General features: G+C 49.8%; 3 protein-coding genes across 3 annotated transcripts; 1 reads left to right on the top strand and 2 right to left on the bottom strand.

The window, feature by feature from the left end:
• Nucleotides 1-142: 142 nt before the first annotated feature.
• Nucleotides 143-8,327, bottom strand: FSST1_005700 (armadillo-type protein; the record flags this gene model as incomplete). The annotated part of the gene is made up of 4 exons (XM_083232002.1): nt 143-691; nt 747-6,002; nt 6,058-8,129; nt 8,189-8,327. The coding sequence occupies 4 exons, from the start codon at nt 8,325-8,327 to the stop codon at nt 143-145; spliced, it is 8,016 nt and encodes a 2,671-aa protein (XP_083089130.1).
• Nucleotides 8,328-9,553: 1,226 nt separating this feature from the next.
• On the top strand, nt 9,554-14,336 carry FSST1_005701 (P-loop containing nucleoside triphosphate hydrolase protein; the record flags this gene model as incomplete). Its single annotated transcript, XM_083232004.1, has 7 exons — nt 9,554-10,295; nt 10,351-11,053; nt 11,112-11,682; nt 11,733-11,830; nt 11,884-13,905; nt 13,960-14,035; nt 14,094-14,336. The coding sequence occupies 7 exons, from the start codon at nt 9,554-9,556 to the stop codon at nt 14,334-14,336; spliced, it is 4,455 nt and encodes a 1,484-aa protein (XP_083089131.1).
• A 347-nt stretch (nt 14,337-14,683) lies between these two features.
• On the bottom strand, nt 14,684-17,887 carry FSST1_005702 (U6 snRNP complex subunit PRP24; the record flags this gene model as incomplete). The annotated part of the gene is made up of 1 exon (XM_083232005.1): nt 14,684-17,887. The coding sequence occupies one exon, from the start codon at nt 17,885-17,887 to the stop codon at nt 14,684-14,686; it is 3,204 nt and encodes a 1,067-aa protein (XP_083089132.1).
• Nucleotides 17,888-18,804: the final 917 nt, after the last annotated feature.

Consider the following 18,804-nt stretch of genomic DNA (forward strand, 5'->3'; position numbering starts at 1 on the left):
ACCATCCTCTTAATTCTTACAGGCAACCATGATTCCCTAATTAGATGCTGCGATATACTGCGATTGGATCGTTTGTACTTGTATTCATTCAACCTGCTATAATAGCAATGGCAGACATAAACTCAGGATCGAATCTATACATTTATGTGAATGCTTCGCTACCCACATCAACCTTGCCCACGCTCCATATCTCTTTTTCGTCTTCGGCTTCATCGTTCGATAATCCGAGTCCTCCTTGCCCACCCTCAGCTTCGCGCCTCTCGCGAGCTTGAGAACCCAGCCTCGTAGCAACACGTTTGAAGTAGTCACCCATGCTTCTCTTGGTGTTAGGAGCAAGGTCAGCCCCGGCACCAGCCATGAACTTGTCAAAGATGCGGCTCTCCTCGTCCGCCACATTGAACAACTCTACAAATGCCGCTTCGGCAGCAAGCTTGACAGGGATGACAGGATCTCGAACGCTGGCAAATATAGGCTGTGCTAACAGAGCAACATGGGGCCGAACCATCTCCATGTCGTTGCGGCTGACGGTACGAACGACGACCAGAGCAAGTCGACGCGAATCGGTCGCATTGCCAGGCTGGATAACAGAAGCCAAGGCCTCGAAGATACCCTTTGTTGTCTCAAACGTCTTTGCAGAATCCGAGAGCAGGTACTTTCCAGTAGCAAGAATACAGTTGTCCGCGACAAAGACCTAAAAAATTGTTAGTTGACTAGTATAACATCTCACAAGATTAAGAGTAACTTACGCTCTTGTTAGTGACACCCTGGCACAAGAGGTCGGGCAAGTCGTCGACTAAGGAGCTTTGAAGCAGAACATCTGGGGACTCCGCCAGGACGGAGTTCAGAGCAAGAACAGAAGAATGGGTAAAATGTGGGGTGGCCACGCGGTTCTTTAACAAACTCAGAGCGGCATCTTCAGGAACGTTCTTGATGAGCGCGCCCAGTAGCTTGGCATTAGTGATGGTCATGGTCTCATCTCTCTCATCTGTATCCATGTCGATAAGTGACAAGACAGAAGCTCGAGAAGCCTCTCCCATGTTAGCGCCAGCTTTGCTGATAACCTCGTATAGCGCCTTGAGCATAGCGGTCTTGACGCCGGGGTCCGCTGTCTTGGATCCAGTAACGAGCTCGGCGATGAGGGGATCAATGCGTGGCGTGTACTTGATCAAAGTTCCGAGTGCCTTGGCAGCTCGGGTTCTCAGCGTCTCGCTGGATGAGTCCGCCAGAGATTTAGCGAATGTGCGCTGAAGCTGGGGAAGAAAAGGCTTTAACGCGGTGGGCATTTTATCCAGCAGGTTATTGAGGGTCAGGAGAATGGCCGACTTGACTTCGGTGGCACGCTCTGAAACGACTCGGATCAGGGGACCAGTAATCTGGGTCACAAATGGCTTGAGAGAAGCCTCACTTGTTCTGTCAACAATATCCGATATACCCAGGGCGGCCTGTACTCGCTGATCAGCGGTGCCGTTCATGAGACCCTGTAAGAAGATAGGCAGAATAGCGTTGATGCCCTTTGGCAACTCGAAACCGCGCAGGTTCGCTCCTGCGACACCAACACGCTGAAGAGTTTGTCGTGTTGAGATAACAAGCGACTCCATTTCCTCCTTTCGCAGCTTCTTGGTGAAGGCGCTGAGAGCTGCCCACGCAGCCTTGACAACATCGGCGTCTCTGTCGTCGAATGAATTGAGAAGGGAGCGGATGATATCTTGGCTGTATCTAGAGTAATCTACGCTAGCAGCTGCGAAGAAGTTGGCCATGTGGTGTGCAGTGGCTGATCGGCGACGGTGGTCCTCATGCTTGAGAAGCTGCAATAGGACGTTCATGACCGTATTCAGACCATCGTATTCATCAATAGACTGGATGACAGTGTCGAAAGACGTCGCCAGCTCTTCACGAAGGCCATCCTCCTTGCAGTTGATCTCGTTATCCATAAGCGAGTTGATGATGTTGGGCAAGCGACGATTCATGGCAGGACCAGCAACCTTGGATAGAGAGGCAAGAGCCTTAGCATCGAAGGATGAAATAGGAGGTGTTGTAAGTGTTGGGATGAGGTTTGGCAAAATAATGTTGGATCGGGTTGTCTCAGTAAGCAGCGTAAGAAGAGCCTGCAGAGCGTTATCTGCCTCGTCCTCAGAACGCAAAAGGTTGAGAAGGAAGGGAAGGACCTGATCGACTGCTCGCTTGCCAAAAATCTGCTGAAGCGAATCAAAGGCTTCTGCAGCAGCTTCTCGAACATCCTCGTCGGAATCAGTAAGCGCGGTACGAACAACTGAGATGAGGGTCTTCTCGTGGTCTTCGAGAGCCTCGGGAGAAGCAGACGAAATAAGTTCCCTCAACGCAAGACAGATACCTTGCTTAGCATCGACATCGACAGATGTCTGGAGACCCTCTTCCAAAGTAGGAAGAAGACTCGACAGAACACCATCTCCGGCCTTTCGAATAAGCTCTCCAAGAGCATTGCTGGCGATGACCTTGTGTTCCATGTTGGAGCTTCCCAATCGTCTGATGAGAAGTTGAGTAAGGGTGGGCACAAGCTCTTTGAGGGTTCTCGGGCTATGAACGAGAACCTTCCAGACAGCAATGGCGGCTGATCGAACAGCACCAGCTGTATCACATCTGCATACATATAGGGCTGACAGAATCTTGTTGCGCTTGTCTTCGCCAAGGGTTTCTTTGAGAGACGCGCCTGCTTCCTTGATGTTCTCGTCGTCTTCAATATCTTCGGCGTCAGTGCCAGCCTTGATACCTGTAAGGTTAAATAGAAGATCTCCAACGAGTTCGACGGAGCTGAGCCGGATTCTGTAGCTATCATCGGCGAGACCACGCTCGAGTTCCGGAAGTAGAAGATCGACAGCTCGAGCTGCGAAGTTCTTAACCAACAATCTACCTGCGCGTAGTGCAGTTTCACGAATAGACTCGATATCGTCGGCGAGGCCTGCGAGAATAGGTGGAACAATTCGGCCCAAGTAGTTGGAGAAGCTGTTGCCAAAACAGACGGGAAGAAAGATGAAAAGCGACATAAAACCCTCGCGAACGGCGGGTTTTGAAGATTCGACGTTCTGGAGAATGGTCGGGAGGGTCTCCTCCAGTCTTGTTGTTCCCAGTCCAGCAAGAACTTCGCTGAGGGCTTGAGCAGATCCCAGACGGTCACCAGCACCAGTGTCTGACTTGAGGGTTTGCATAAGGCCAGGAATAAGGTCGGGAAGCGTATCTTCTCCAAGCTTCTCCACCAAAGAACCTAGAGCCCTAGAAGCAGTAGCTCGGGTGGTCGGTACTGGATCGACGATGGCAAGCTTGAGGCCAGCCACAAGCACAGGCAGGTGCATGATAACGTCCTTCTTCTCCGTCAGGTGAGCCAAGCTGCCAATGACCTGTGCAGCCTTGCGCTTGGTGTTAGAACGATCGGCCAAACCGCGTTGAAGAATGCGAGTGACCAATGCCAGAGAGGGAGCATCAAGGTAATGGACGAATTGAACTTTGATAAGCGAGTCCAGAGCCTCATCTGTGTATTTCGTAGGGTCGCTGAGGGCCTTGAGAATGATGTCAACCAAGGACTTGATCTCTGGGTTGTTGATGACTTCGCCAAATCTCTTCAAGCTTCGGTTCGCAGCAGCTCTGACTTCTTTGTGACTGTCGTTGAGCACGCCAGTGAGAGGAGGAATGATGTCGGGTAGACTGTTGGCAAGCTGCTGGGGATCGAGGTATGCCATTGCACCGAGAAGGTCACAGGCACCCTTTTTACTTCTCCACTGTTGCTCCTCCAGGCCGTTAAGAAGGGTTGGCATAATCTTCTTGACACCATAGGAGCTCAACCTGGCAAAACATGCCTTTGCCGCTGCCAAACAAGCATCCCGAACGTTTGCATTGGCGTCACCAAAGCCCGTCAGCAATTGAGGCACGATCTGAATCACATAGGGCTCAAAGATGCGCCCAAGCATGGTGGCCAGGAGCTCGTACGCGAGTAGAGCGGCCTCACGTTGGTTTGCTTCCTTCTTGTTCTCCACAGCATCATTGAGAGTTGAGAGTATGCGGTATTCTCGGATTGATGCAATGCCACGACCCATGACAAGTCCAGCCAGACCATATGCAGACCCACGTTGGACAGCATACTTCTTCGAACTAAGAAGCTGCTCCAGAATCTGACCGAAATACTTAGAAGACTGATCTGGACAGGCCTGAATCAGGGGAGGCAAGCATTCGGCAATAGCATACTGTACTGTTTCGGAAGGGGTACTTAGAGTAGCCACCAGGCGATCAATGACAATGGGGATCTTAGGGTCACCAGGGCTGAGGTGACGAGCCAAGGCACCATACATGATGATGACGGCTTCGTTTACACGATCAGCCGCATCACTGTTTGTGTCTGGCTGCTCCAAAGTCTGCTCAAACTTCGACATAAGTTTGTCGAGGATTGTCTTGCCGTGGATCTCGACCGCCTTGATTGAGGCATCCAGCATTTCACTCCGTACCGCGTCGTTTTTATCGCCAAGGGGTCCGGCGCTGATAAGAAAATCGAACAATGGATCCAGCTGATCGGTCTTGATAACTGAAGCGAGTTCTTTGAAGGCAGTCGCGATACCTTGCCGACCCTCCCAGGGATCGGACAGATCCATCTTCTTGGGCATTCCAAATTCATCTAATTGCTGAACCCTGGGTTTTGCTAGCTCAATGTAGGTAGACTTGAGCTGCTCGAGCACAGCTTCCAAGGTCTCGTGATGTATGTTGACTGCTTCAGCCAAAGAACGAGCAGCGCCACGACGTAACTGCCCATCTTTACTCTCAAAGAAAGGTAGCAACCTCAGCGGCATCTCTGTCGTAACTTCAAAACCACTTTCCTCCCAGATTTCTCGACCGAGATCTTGATGTTCCTCCTCATCATCGTGAGCAGCAACCCAGATTTCATCAGAGTAGCCCATTTCGCTCATGTCAACTTCGGCACTGATCGACTGCAACACTGTGGATCTAACCCTCGTTTCGGGCACCAAGGTACCCTTTGCTAAGACGATCATCTCGTCTCGGTCCATGTTAGGAGCGATACAGCGACACATGTCAGCAAAACAGTCCTTGAGAAGCTTATAATGCTGAGCATATGCCTGCATAGAACTGATGAGGACTGAGAGGAGCTCAGCTCGGGGTACGGCCTCGTCGACACAGACATCTGTATGGTATGAAAGGAACTCAATAGCCAACACTAGTTGAGCATCGGCGTCATCTGCTGAACTGCCAACTCCACCCTTACGGAGAAGGTCCAGCACGAGTGGCAGAGCATAAATGAGTGACACTGAGTCGAAAGGTCGTTGTTCGCCTGCGAATCGCAATCGATAAAGAACTCTCGTAATCAGATCCTCGACAGCCTCTTCCTGGTAATTTTCCGATAAAGACACGCCACGCAATCTTAAGGCTGCGATTCCGATGAAAGGCCTCATTGAACCCAGGCGGTCAGTCACCTTTTCAGCGCAAGTGAGATAAGCTAGAGGTGCTTCGTCTCCTGTGATCAACGTGGCACCGGCGTCCATGATGCCAACCAGGAGGGATACTGCAGTGCCAATCCATTGAGTGGCATCGGTTGGCGGACCAGTGGCAAGGCTGCGGATAATGCCAATACCTCGCAAGAGCCTCGCCACGGTCGCGGTAATTGATTGTCTGATTTGACTCTCTTTCTTGAGTTGAGCGTTGACCTTTGCGTTCTCTTCAGGGGTCAGTTTCTTTTGTTGGCCTTTCTTCTTTTCAAGTTGACTCCTGAGTTCTTCCTCCCATTTAAGAATATCGTAGTCCTTCTTGTTCTTGTCCAAAACTTGCTGAGATTTCTTTGCGAGGACATCAACAAATGCGGTGCCTTCGGCAGTTCTATAGATAGCCGCCTCGACAGGACCAATGTCTTGTAATTGTCCCGCATTGAGGTCTCGGCGCAGTGCCTCCAGCAAGCGTGGGATAATAGTTTCGGGGGCGACAAAGGCCAGATCGGCAGCTGCGTTGTATGCAGCTGTCTTAACAACCCCGACCTAGCAATTTGTCAGTAAAGATGTTGTTAAACCCTGTGGGAAGATGGCTACAAACCTTCTGATCAAAAGACGTCCTGGCTTCTATTTCGGCCATAAGTTCGTCTTGATATTTTGTCACAAGATTGCCAGGATCCAACTCCATTCTGAGACACATGTCGATCCAGTTTGCTCTTGGTATCAACTCCGACCGTGCCAGAACAAGAAGGCTGTTTGCCTGAGACTCGAGGTCTTCCTTGGCAATAGATTTGCCAGACTTGCTTATCTCGTTGGGGGTGAGACAAATTGACTTCACAACCTGAATCAAGTTATGAGTACTCGCTGAGTGTTCCCTATCACTGGACCCAGAACGCTCGACATGATCCCATAAGCCACTTATGATGAAAGCGGACACCAATCTTGAATTATGGACATAGAGACCAGAAAGGAGTTTGGATGACTCCTGCTGAATAGTAGCGGGTACGCTATGGGCGGCGACAAGATGGATAAAAGCTTCAGACCAAGCAAGGGCCACCTGCTTGTCCACATTCTCATCAAGGCTCTGGAAAACAGAACCCAAAGCACGCGCAAACCATCCAAGATCTTCGTTTGCTGTCACTTTGGAATAAATTCGATGGCTCAGAAGAAAGGATGACTTGGGATCCAGAGACAACGATTGCTTTGTGACTGACGCTTTTGTTAAACTAGATTCCGCTGAGGAGCCGGGAAGTAAGCGATATATTTGGGGGCTCACAGCCGTCAGGATATAAGCACCAACGACGAGACCGCTTTGAGCAGCAGAGGCGGCATTGGCTGCCACCTCTGTGAGGGTTGTGACCATTTTAGGCACAACAGCCTCGACAAAAGTGGCCATACCCGGGGACACTGATTGCACTTCAGCAAGGGATTGCAGGATAACTCCTACCCTGAGCAGCCAGCACTTGCGAGATGGGATCTTCTTTTCGGTAAGTCCCTTGGTAACTGAGTCCAGGACAGATTTGGGCACTTCAACATCTTGCGCCAGAAGAAAGGTTATAGCATTTGCCAATGCTGATGTCTCTGCGGCCAAAGCACCCTCATTTCCTTCCTTGACAGCTACAGTGGCCACCGCACTGGCGACCTGTTCGGCACTTGAAGTTGAAAGAGGGGTAGCTTCGAGCATCTGCGCATGCAATATGCGATGATCAGGAGATGCGAGTTTGCCTGCTTTGAGAGGGGTTGCGACCTCATTAATGACCTTCTCCAACGAGGCGGTATCCTTCGATCTGAGAACTAGTGCACGGAAAGCATCCAAGGCACCAGCACGAATTGCTGCATTTGTTGACTTGGCGTTTGACAACAAAGGTTTGAGGAGATTCTGTTCGAGAACCTTTGAAAGGTCGAAATCTTCGGGTAGAGAGCGGACAAGAGGCGTAACAACGCCCCCAAGTATGACCTCGGGCGCACGCAGAAGGCCTTTCTCAAGAGCAGGGATCAGCTCCTTCGAGAGTTCCTCAGGGGTTGCGAAAGAAGTAAAGAAGTCACTAAGTCCCAGCACAACGTGCTCCGGAACAGCGGTGCGGGAGCCAATTATTTCTCTTGTAAAGAATTCGTAGTACTTGGGTTTGATGGTATCAAGAACCGGTCGCAGGTGATCCTTCCTGGCAGATACGCCAGCGATAACACCAAGCAAGACAGCATTTCTGGGGGTCGATTGAGCGCTCTTCGTAGCTAAGGTATTGACAGAAGAAGAGAGTCTCTTCTCGCTTGAGTCAAGTGATGAGAAAAGCTTTCGTAGGCCCCTCCTGGTAACAATGATAGCAGAGTGGGCTACAGACTTCCTGGCAGAGGACTGGTGGCATTTATCTAAAGCATCGGCGTCCGTTAAGATGATATCGGAAGCGAATTGGTCCCACAATGAGGCATCAAGATACTGCATGAACAAGCTACACCATTCGACGAGTACAAACGCGTTGGTCGGAGCGATGCCATGTTTCTGGCTTTCCTTACGCAGAGCGGCGATGAGCGGGGCAATGGTCTTGGAGTCGATACCAGCTGAGATCAAGGCAACAAGGCACTTCTGGACGGATAGTCGGGACTGTCGATCAGTGTAGAAGGCGTATGTACCAAAGAAGAGCTGAAGAAGACGTGCGATTGAGGTGTTGTCGACGGCTGTGGAATGAAGAGTCAGTGGGCTGATGGGCCTTGGTGGACTACAGGGACTTGCGCACATTTTTGAGTAAGCTTCTCCTCGATTGAGCGTAGCTGACTGATTCTAACATTGGTCGAAGACGAGGCCAGGGCGTGTTTAATGGCTGTAAAGTCGAGGCTGGCTATGCCGCCAGGTTCGGATGAGTCGCCGTTAGACATTCTGGAGTTCGGAAATGAAAGTGAGCGTTTGGTTTGATGAACTCATCTGGGGCTACCAGAGCTCACAAACGCCGGTTCTGAGGCGTGTCTTCTGTCGTGGCGGGGGAAAGGCTAAGTCGAAGGAGTTTGGTGATGAGTGGTTGGTGGTGTTTTGGATTTTTCGTGCACCAAATCCGTTATATCTACACTAACCCGCGGACTCGACCCCACGTCGAAGCAACAGGTAGCAACTTACTAACCTAACACTGTTTTTTCCGTGGAGCTGTAGGTTGGGCTCGAGGCTGCCCCTCCAAGCACTTAGACCACAGCGAATAGCCAAGTTGGTGGGGTTAAGAGCCCTGAAAGCCCCTACGCCCAAGCCAGATAGGTCATTGGAACTTCGCATCGGTATGACGCATCGGGGATAGATAAGGCAAAAGGCGTGCGCAGCTTTTATGTTTCTCGTCAGGTAGGTACCTACCTACCTAGGTACTGGTAAGTAGAAAAGTCAGGTAGGTAACCTCCAAACTTTAGGGTAGGAAACCAAGTAACCCAAGGTCATGCATGGTCTGAATAGCATAAAGTGAGTGACCTGCTAATTTCGTCTCTTATAACCCAAGCGGCCAACTCTTCTGATACCCTGAGGCTACTACCTCCTAGACTACCAAGGTGGATCGGTTCAGAAACGCTCGAGTAATTCGATGCTATCATTAGCACTAATAAAGGCTGCTACGAGCACAAGCTGAGCTTGATGGGACGGGAAACATTTAACGGACTACGCCTGTGAATGCATATGTAACCAGAAGTTCCTTGCAGGTCCGAAGAAATTGGTCGGACTTGATACCAAATCATGACCAAATTATATAATCGAGGTTTTCAATCCATCCATCGCACGAATCTTGACAACATCATTCTGATTTTGAACCATTGGCACTGTAGACTACTGTCGAGCATTTTTATCGACTCTTCATCTCTCTCATCGACATGATCCACAACTGGACCAAAAGCCCTTGCGTCACAACCTCCACCCGATCACTTCGCTCCTACACCCTTCTCTCGTTGATTGGGATCTTTTGACATAAACATTGATCCCGCTGTCTTTAGTTTGACAAGGAACAAGAGATTACCGAATACACTAACTATTCCCTCATGATTGTCTCAACCTGAAAACGCATCTCCCTCCTTCTATTGGGTCTCCAAACTTACCACCGATCCATCCTTTTTTCCTCGCTTGGTCGCTGACTATCATGGCTGGCGGCGCAAAGAAGAAAAAGAAGCCCGCTGCCAACCCAGCTCGGGGCTTCGCTACTACTTCGGTCGCTTCCAAGCCCAGGCCAGAAGTCACCGAGCCCGAACCAAAACCTGCAGTTGCCAAAGGCCAAGATGCCCCTCCATCAACACAGAAAGATGCCCCTCCATCATCGTCTAACAATGCGACTGCCACCACCAACAGTCAGGAGGTGACTCTGAGCCCCGAAGAATTCGAGAAACACTTGGAGGAATCTGAGTTGCAAATCCTTGTCGAAAAGCATGCCGCGAAAACGAAGAAGGATGCCTTACGCCAACGGAACCGGCTCGATACTGATCGTCGGCTCTTTCGCAGTCAAGCCGACTCTATCAATAGCTTCAAATGGCTGCCTCAGGATCTGATGGATCATATACTTGATTTAATTCAAGCTGAAAATCGGTTCACAGCTTCGAGTTTGTCTTCGTCCGACAGCACTGGCGCTGGTAAGATGCTCCCCGAGGAAGAAATGATCATTCGCCTCTGGACCTTACAGCAAACCTTGACTACGGCCGAGTTTCCAATTGAGCGTGTCGCCGCCGTCATACGCTATATCTTGGATATAGCCCCAAATGTCTCGACCACGAGCAGAGAATCAATCTGGGGACTCGAAGAAGCACTCGACTGGCTGGCCCGAGAATGCAGAATTGAGGAGCTACCCAGCTACGAACCCAAATCAAAGCCCATGCTCAAAAGCACCACCGGTTTGTTTCCTTGGTATTTAAGTTCTCCTCCGTCCTGACCATGATTCTTCTGTAGATACTCCCCAGGACAGTCCAGTACCAAGTCGCTCAAGTACCCCTCGCCATGCTGATCCGCGAAACGGCCGCAAGAACAAATCTTCTGGGGCCAAAAGCCGGCAAGTCAAAAACTCAGTGCCCGACAAAAAGATGGTGGTAGCTTGTGATAGCGATATAGAACCCGACGAGCTTGTTTCGAAATACTTGGAGAGCAAAGCGAAGCTATTGGAGTATGAGCGTGGGCAACCCAGGGACTTGCCAATTAACGAACATGACGAGCAGCTTGCTGTTGCCAAGCTTGAGGCCAAGATTAAAAAGATCGAATTGGATGTGCTCTTCGACAAGTACGAGGCAGACCAGCAATGGAAGGTCCAGAGAGTTGATCTAGAAAGGCAGTTAGCTGCTGCAAAACATGATAGGCAAGATCAGGCTGGGGAGAACTTAACCATTGAAGGGGAGCCCGTACTCGAAAAGACTGATGTCGGCGACATCAGTAACGAGGCCGAACGGATCGCTGCCGAAATATTGGCTGAAGTTAGCGATGAAGATAATGACATTGGAGGGCTGTTCGCATCTCTGCCACAAAACGAAGTCGACGCACGTACAGGCGAAAGTCGTACTATTGTTAATTCAGCTGACGGCAATCAAATCGTGATTCGTGACTTTGGCAAATCAACAGGTATCAGTCCCCGACGAGCTCTTGAAGAAGCGTGTCGCTCAAGGTAAACGAAGATGATCATGAAATTGGAAAATAATGATACTAATCATAAAAAAAATCAGGGATTCAATGGCAAAAATTTTATATACTATCGTGTCAGATGCCTCGTTTGCGAACCGCCATTCTGTGGATATCATTTGGACGAAACCTCAAGAATTACCACCGCCAGCAGCTTCATCAGAAGTTGAAGTTGTAGCGGACCATTTTCGATTCACGTTCACCATGACCAGCATCGCCACACCAGATTCGAAGCAGTCAGAATCCTATATCTCTACCGCAGCCTTATTTTACACATTCAGTGGTAACACTAAGGACGAGAAGGTCGCTATCAGACTTCCCCATGTATGGAAAGATGTTTGGGCAGAGCTTGCAGAAGCTAGGAAGGCACAAATCGACGAACAAGATAGAGAGGTGATGAGGGGCTTAAGAGCCCTAGTCCGTGAACGTCACGACCAAGAGCTCGAAGACGGTGTCATAATTCAAGGGGCATTCCGAGGACGGGGTAACAAACATGTCACTGACTCAGGCGATGATGGCAACCACGATCGCTCGAGGCAAAATACCACAAATGGCGATTACTATCAGAAGATCTGGGCAGACAAATCTAGCACCCGCAAATTCCAAACGATGCTGGTAAGCAAAAATATGGATCAATCGTTCTCAGTAAGACTTACACGGTGCAGCAATCCCGAATGCAATTGCCCATGTGGCACTTCAGAGAGCAAGTATTGGAAGCTGTTGATGGAAATCAGGTTGTAATTGTTTGCGGTGAGACTGGATGGTGCGACGCTTCACTTTTCCAGGTTCCGAAATCCTTGACTGACCATCGCACAGCGGCAAGAGTACCCAAGTTCCCTCTTTCCTACTAGAGCAGCAGCTCTCTCAAGGAAGACCTTGCAAGGTTTACTGCACAGAACCTCGACGAATCTCTGCCATCTCTCTTGCTCGTCGCGTCAGCGAGGAGCTTGGCGAGAACAGAAATGATCTTGGAACTAACAGATCGTTGGTGGGTTACTCTATCCGATTAGAAGCCAACACGTCAAGAGAGTCAAGGCTGGTGTATGCGACCACCGGTATCGTCATGCGGATGCTCGAAGGGTCCAACGATCTCCAAGAAGTGACACATTTGGTACTCGATGAAGTGCACGAACGGACAATTGATAGCGATTTTCTCCTCATCGTCCTGAAAAAGCTACTTGTCAGACGCAAAGACTTGAGAGTCGTTCTCATGTCTGCCACAGTCGATGCAGATCGTTTCTCCACTTACCTTGGTGGTGCACCAGTCCTCAACGTTCCTGGACGGACGTTTCCTGTTCAAGTCAAATATCTGGAGGATGCCATCGAGCTTACTGGATATACGCCTGCGGACTCAGAGCCTGATAAAATGGTGGATCTGGATGACGACCCTGTCGAAAGTGAGGGAGAGAACACGAAGAGTGATATCTCAAAGAGTCTAGCAAGTTATTCACCAAGGACTAAATCGACGCTGTCTCAGATTGATGAGTATCGGATCGAGTTCGACTTAATTGTCCAGCTCATAGCTCAAATCGCCACAAACGACCAACTCCAAGATTTCAGCAAAGCCATTCTTGTCTTCCTGCCAGGTATTGCTGAAATCCGGACGCTGAATGACATGCTTCTTGGAGACCCAAGATTCGCTAAGGACTGGCTTGTCTATCCTTTGCATTCCACAATTGCAACCGAGGATCAAGAGTCAGCATTCTTGGTCCCGCCGTCAGGAGTCCGCAAGATTGTCCTCGCTACCAACATCGCCGAGACTGGAATTACTATCCCTGATGTTACTTGTGTCATTGACACTGGTAAGCATCGGGAGATGCGATTTGATGAAAGACGCCAGCTTTCGAGACTAATCGACACATTTATCTCTCGAGCGAATGCAAAGCAAAGGCGAGGCCGAGCCGGCCGTGTTCAAGAAGGTCTATGCTTTCATATGTTCACTAAGTTCCGCCATGATCAACTGATGAGCGATCAGCAGACGCCTGAGATGCTCCGTCTTTCACTGCAAGATTTGGCCATTCGTGTCAAGATCTGCAAAATTGGAGGAATCGAGGAGACCTTGGGCGACGCCCTCGATCCGCCCTCGGCCAAGAATATTCGGCGAGCGGTTGACGCGCTCGTAGACGTTCGTGCACTTACTCAGGCAGAGGAACTGACACCACTTGGACATCAACTCGCCAGGCTGCCCTTGGATGTGTTCCTCGGCAAGTTGATCTTGTATGGTGTGATTTTCAAATGTTTGGACATGGCCATCACTGCTGCTGCCATTCTGTCTTCCAAGTCGCCTTTCTCCGCACCTTTTGGCCAACGTACCCAAGCAGATAATGCGCGTATGGCTTTCCGTCGTGGTGACTCCGATATTCTTACTATATACAACGCTTACCTAGCATGGAAAAGGGTATGTCAGTCTACAGGCGGTGGCGGGAAAGAATTCCAATTTTGTCGCAAGAATTTCTTGAGTCAGCAAACTCTTACCAATATTGAGGATCTCAAGGGACAGCTCCTCACTTCCTTGGCAGACTCGGGATTCCTTTCTCTGACCGAAGAAGAAAGGCGAGCGCTATCCCGCGCCCGCTTTTCTGGTGGACGAGGAAGAAGGCAGCAGCAGTTCTACGACATTCCCCGAAGAGTCAACCTCAATAGTGACAACGATGTTGTTTCCGCATCAGTGATAGCTTGGAGCTTCTATCCCAAGATTCTAGTAAGAGATGCGCCGGGATCAAAGGGCCTGAGGAACATTGGTACAAACCAATCGATTAGCCTCCATCCGTCATCTGTCAATCGAGGACGTCTTGATCTTCGATGGCTATCGTACTATCATATCATGCAATCCAGAGCGTATGTTTTTTCTACGGCCGCCTGCTTCTATGTTCGTACTAATATATATCCCAGAGTGTATCATGCCCACGAGGCCACGGCTGTGGAAGCATTTGCCATCGCTCTTTTGTGCGGCGATGTAAGATGTGACGTAAGATTTTCTTTCTTGCCATCGTCGATAGAGGGAGTACTGACTTGTGAAATTACAGATGTATTCTGGAGTAATTATCCTCGATGGAAATCGGGGACGTTTCGTAGTTCCAGATTGGAAGACGATGTTGGTTATGAAAGTCCTCCGAACACGTCTACGTGAACTGTTGACACGGTCTTTCAAACAACCAGGCAAGTTGCCTACCGCCCAACAAGAGAGGTGGCTTGATGTATGGCAGAGGATCTTCACACAAGATTTTGGACAAGATAGAACTACTACGGGAATGACGATTAAGGCATGATTGGACATGTATTTCGATGTACTGTTTTGCGACCGCAGCCGAAATATTTTGGTTATGTGTTTTCAGAAATGGCCCCTCAGTCAGTCCGCAGAGGCAATTTGTCTCTATGCTCCAGGGGAAAAGACTACTCAGAAAGAAACCACAGCTCCAGCAGCTTATGCTGTCCTCAGGGTATCAGAAATATTGACCGCTGGAAGCAGAAGAGACGAAATTAGAGATCACTTTATGTTCCTTAGACTATAGTTCTTAGACTACTTATTTATACCCTAAGACTTAGGAAGCTAGTAGTAAATTACATTGTGCTTCATGATAAGCACTCGAAGTCAGCATTGAACCGAACTTGCGGCTTAGTTCTCCTTAGCCTCCCCCTTGTCTCCCTTGATTTCTTTACCCCCTCCACTGGCAAGGAACATAGCCTTGAAGTCAGCATTGCTCTTTTTGGCTGGTGTGTCAGATTCGTCGTTTTGTGTAGGCTTACTACCGGCCTTGAAACCAAGACCACGACGCGGGCCAGGCTTCCCCAGTACTGGGCGACGTACGGCAGTTGCGGAGGGTATGAACATGGTGGATGAGGCACCAGGAACATTTGACTTATGCTCCTGATCCTTGTTCTTTCTGCCTGTGATAATACGGTCGGGGATGAACTCTGCTTTCGATTTTCGGAGTTCATCAGGCGTGCCTGTGCGGAGCTTGTGGCCTTCAAACTCCATGCTGTTTAGTTGTAGACTGGCCTTGCCTGCCATGGCTGCGTCGGCAAACTCGATCTCGGCTCCGCCATTCCCGGGCTTCGCCGTCATTTTGACTATCGCACCGAAAGGTTCGACGAGCGACCGGATTCGCGCATCGTTTACAGTATCAGGAAGACCCATCAGAGCGATGGTTTTTGCCGAGATTTCCGCTGCAGTTGGTTTGGTCTGAACTTCAACATCTTGCATAGCTTGGTCGCCGTCGACATCATGAGACGAAGGTGCTGGTGAACCTCTGGCATTGTTAGTAACAATAGTCTTGGCTGCTGGCTTGATCCTGGACTCTTTAGAGAGAGCGACTGCGAGAATTTGGCTTCTGAACTTGGTATTGTTCATTTCTGTCACAGTTTTCGCAGCCTCTTCTGTAGTTGCAAAGTCAATGAAGGCAAACCCCTTGTTTTTTCCAGCCAGAGTTGTAGGGATGTTGACCCGTGTGATATTGCCATACTTGGAAAAAACATCTTTCAGCTCTGTCTCACTTGTCGATCGATCCAGATTGCTAATGTGAATTTCTCGACCTTCTGCAAGAGCGCCCTCTCGAGCTTTTTTGTGTCCTGGGTCGGAATACTTGGCAACGAGTTTGAAACTCTTTTCAAGGAGCGTACCATCCAGCTCAACGGCCTTTGCTGATGCTTCTTGGTCTCGGAACGAAACGTAACAGAACCGTCGGTGGGCGTTGACCTTCAGGCTCGGCCAGCGTATGCTGAGGATCTCACCGCAATCCCTGAAGAGATCACGGATGTAGTTTTGATCCGCAGCAGGGGGGTAATTTGTGACATATACAGTCAGATCGTGACCTGATTTGACGGTCAGCTGTGACCGGTTCATATATTTGCCGTCTTTTAGCATGGCGGACTGGGCTTCTTCCGGTGAGCTGAATTCAATGAGTGCTGTTGAGGAATCGTTTGTCTCATCGCGCACCAATGCCGTAACATTGTTAATATGGCCGTAGTCCTTGAAGTATTGCCGGACCTTAGTTTGCGAAACGTCGGCAGGAAGACCAGAGACAATTATGGTGGCATTTTCCCTATCCCTTTTCGGAGGTTGTGCTGCCGGAGTAGGATCAGGTCCTACCCCATTGGGACCATTCTTTTGGCGTTTGCTGCTGCTCTCAATTACATCGGTAGATTCCGGTTCGGCGTCCCTTTTCCTCTTGGAGCCACCTGGCGATGACGGGACCTGCTCTTCAGGTTCAGGAACAGTGTAGTAGGCAGCATAGGCCGCCGCTTTCTCTTGTTCTTCGCGCTCCCTGCGTCTTTTAACTTCTTTTCCAGTCTTGTGCACTCGATCAGCAGCCTTTCGCAAAGGCAGCGGCATTTCATAATCGTTGCAATGTTGCATATAGACCTCCAACACCTTCTCGGGCCAGTCAATTGTTCTACGAGCAACGGCACGGGCAAGAACTGCTGTCGCCAATGTTGGTATTCGGTATGTGCCACCTCCAGACGACGGCGTGGGACTTCTGTTGTCCTGTCCTCCAGTGGATGAAAAAATGAGCATTTCCCACATGTAAAAGCGGAACCAGAAGTCGTGGTTGTCAGCGTGAATTTGCATTGAGGCCAGCTTGTTCCACTGGGCTCTGGCCTCATCTACCTTGCCCTTCTTCTCAGTGAGGTATTGGATGTATATACGCTCCAGTCGAAATTTAGGGTCGCCTTGGAAGTCTTTGCCGTAAAGTCGCTGCCCGACGACTGACACGTCCTCGAGGGCCGCGCCGAGACCAACATCGGCAACATCAACAGCTTCGTCAGATGCAGTAGCATCCATGGCATTGCGTTTCAAGAAACCGCACCATGCCACGTACATTTCGATCATGCCCTCCATTCCATCCTTGAGCAACTGATCTTCACTTGTCGCAGCATGTTTGATAGATTCGACCTCGCCAAAAGGAAGCCTGGCCTCTTCGGCGCACATGATGTAACGGTTCCAAAGAAGACCAGACCATGGACAATGTTGAACGGATCTTTGGAGCACGTCAAGGAGGCTGCTTGGCTCCTGGAGCTCGGTGTTGGACGAAGAAAGGAAGACAACGTATTCGTACCAGGTGTTTTGGTCGGTAGCGAGGGCCCCGGTGAGAGCACGAGCATAAAGTCCGCGGCATAGGTCGATTCCAATTTCAGGGCTATCGTTGCTGCGCTTACTCTGAAGCATTTCCCATTCGAGATACGTGTTGAAGGCAGCCTTTTGGGCTTCGATGTCGCTGGTTTCTACTGCTTTTTTCAGATCAGCCTCGTATGGGTCACGCGCTGCAATCAACCGTTTCGTCTCCTGGGCGTTAGTGACGATGTCCTTCATGGAATCTTCATAGGCAGAGGGATTGTATTCGGTGAGGAAAGTGGAAAACTTTTGGGAAGTCTCGTCCCAGGTGAGGTGCGGCGTTAGTAGCAGTCGATTGCGGTAGAGATGACTGATGCGCTTGATGCCATCGGGCGTTCTAGTCTTGGCTAGCAACTCCATCTCGAGTGATATCCAGCGATCCCAAAGCAAGTGGCTGTCGCCAAGACGATAGCAAATAGCTTCGTATCCTTGCTTCCATAGTTCGAGAGCAGCGCTCAACGAGAACAGTTCGCGGCCGAGCATGCGCTCCTCGTCAGTCCATCCTTCTCCAGTAGAGATCTGGGTAGCTTCCCACAGAGACCAAAAGTAATTGCAGTAGGCGAGCCAAATGCGTAGGCTGCCAGGCTCACAGCCGACGGCGCGTTTGTAGTGTTCAACAGCATTGACTCGCTGGTCGAGGTCGGAGGCGTTTCGGACGATCTCTTCGAGGTAGGCAAGCCAGTTTTCCTCGCCCACTGGGTTCGCCATGGTTATCGCGCTGGATGGATTAGAACAGAGAGTGCATCACAGAGAGGTTTGGGCAATATCGGTTCTGGCGCATGAGATGTTGAATAATGAGGGTTTGTTGGTCGACGCTGCCGCGGAGTGGCTCGGGAGGGAGATTATTTTTTTTGGTTTTTGGTTTTTGGTTTCGAGAGTTTGGAGGGAAAGTAAGGCGATCACGCGAGAACGTGGCTAAGACTCATCCAAACTAAGATTAATCAGCTTAGTGGGCAGAAACAATAGCCTCCTAAGTTTTAGGGTATAAAAATAAGTAGTCTAAGAACTATAGTCTAAGGAACATAAAGTGATCTACTAATTTCGTCTCTTATGCTTCCAGCGGTCAATATTTCTGATACCCTGAGGTCAGCCCAGCAACTACAGTAAGTTGTGATGTGCCCTGGGAATGGATGTCTGGACTTAGGAAGATTGCGTGTGGAGCAAGGGAAAAAAGCTCCTCCCAATAAATCAACAGCTTGGGCTCGGGACGGGACCAGCTAGGCAGCCTAGGCAGCGTTGAGTTAGCACAGCATCGACGGAGCAGGGGTTTTACGTAGGTACTTTCCCTGAAGAACGGGAAGCGAGCTGGAGGGTCGTCCGAATGATGTAATGGCTTGTCTACTGCCTAACCGATGAATTGTTTTAGCTACTTTTGATACAACCCTTATTTAAAACCCGACTATCGGGATAGAGATATTACCATTGACGATCTGAGTACAGGGTTCAGGTTTTCGCCTGTTGTCCAAAGTGCATCACAGACTGCCTCCTCTCAATGTCTACGATAAATGAAAACAATAGGCCCGGCTCTCAAGGTACCTGCCGTAGGTACGTAATGGATCCCAACAATCGGTACTCGTTACAACTGTATGGGCTTGTTGGCTCTGAGCTGATCTATTACCCAAAAT

Source organism: Fusarium sambucinum, chromosome I (genome assembly GCF_050947815.1).
Source record: "Fusarium sambucinum isolate potato_lamoka chromosome I, whole genome shotgun sequence".
Taxonomy (NCBI): Eukaryota; Fungi; Ascomycota; class Sordariomycetes; order Hypocreales; family Nectriaceae; genus Fusarium; species Fusarium sambucinum.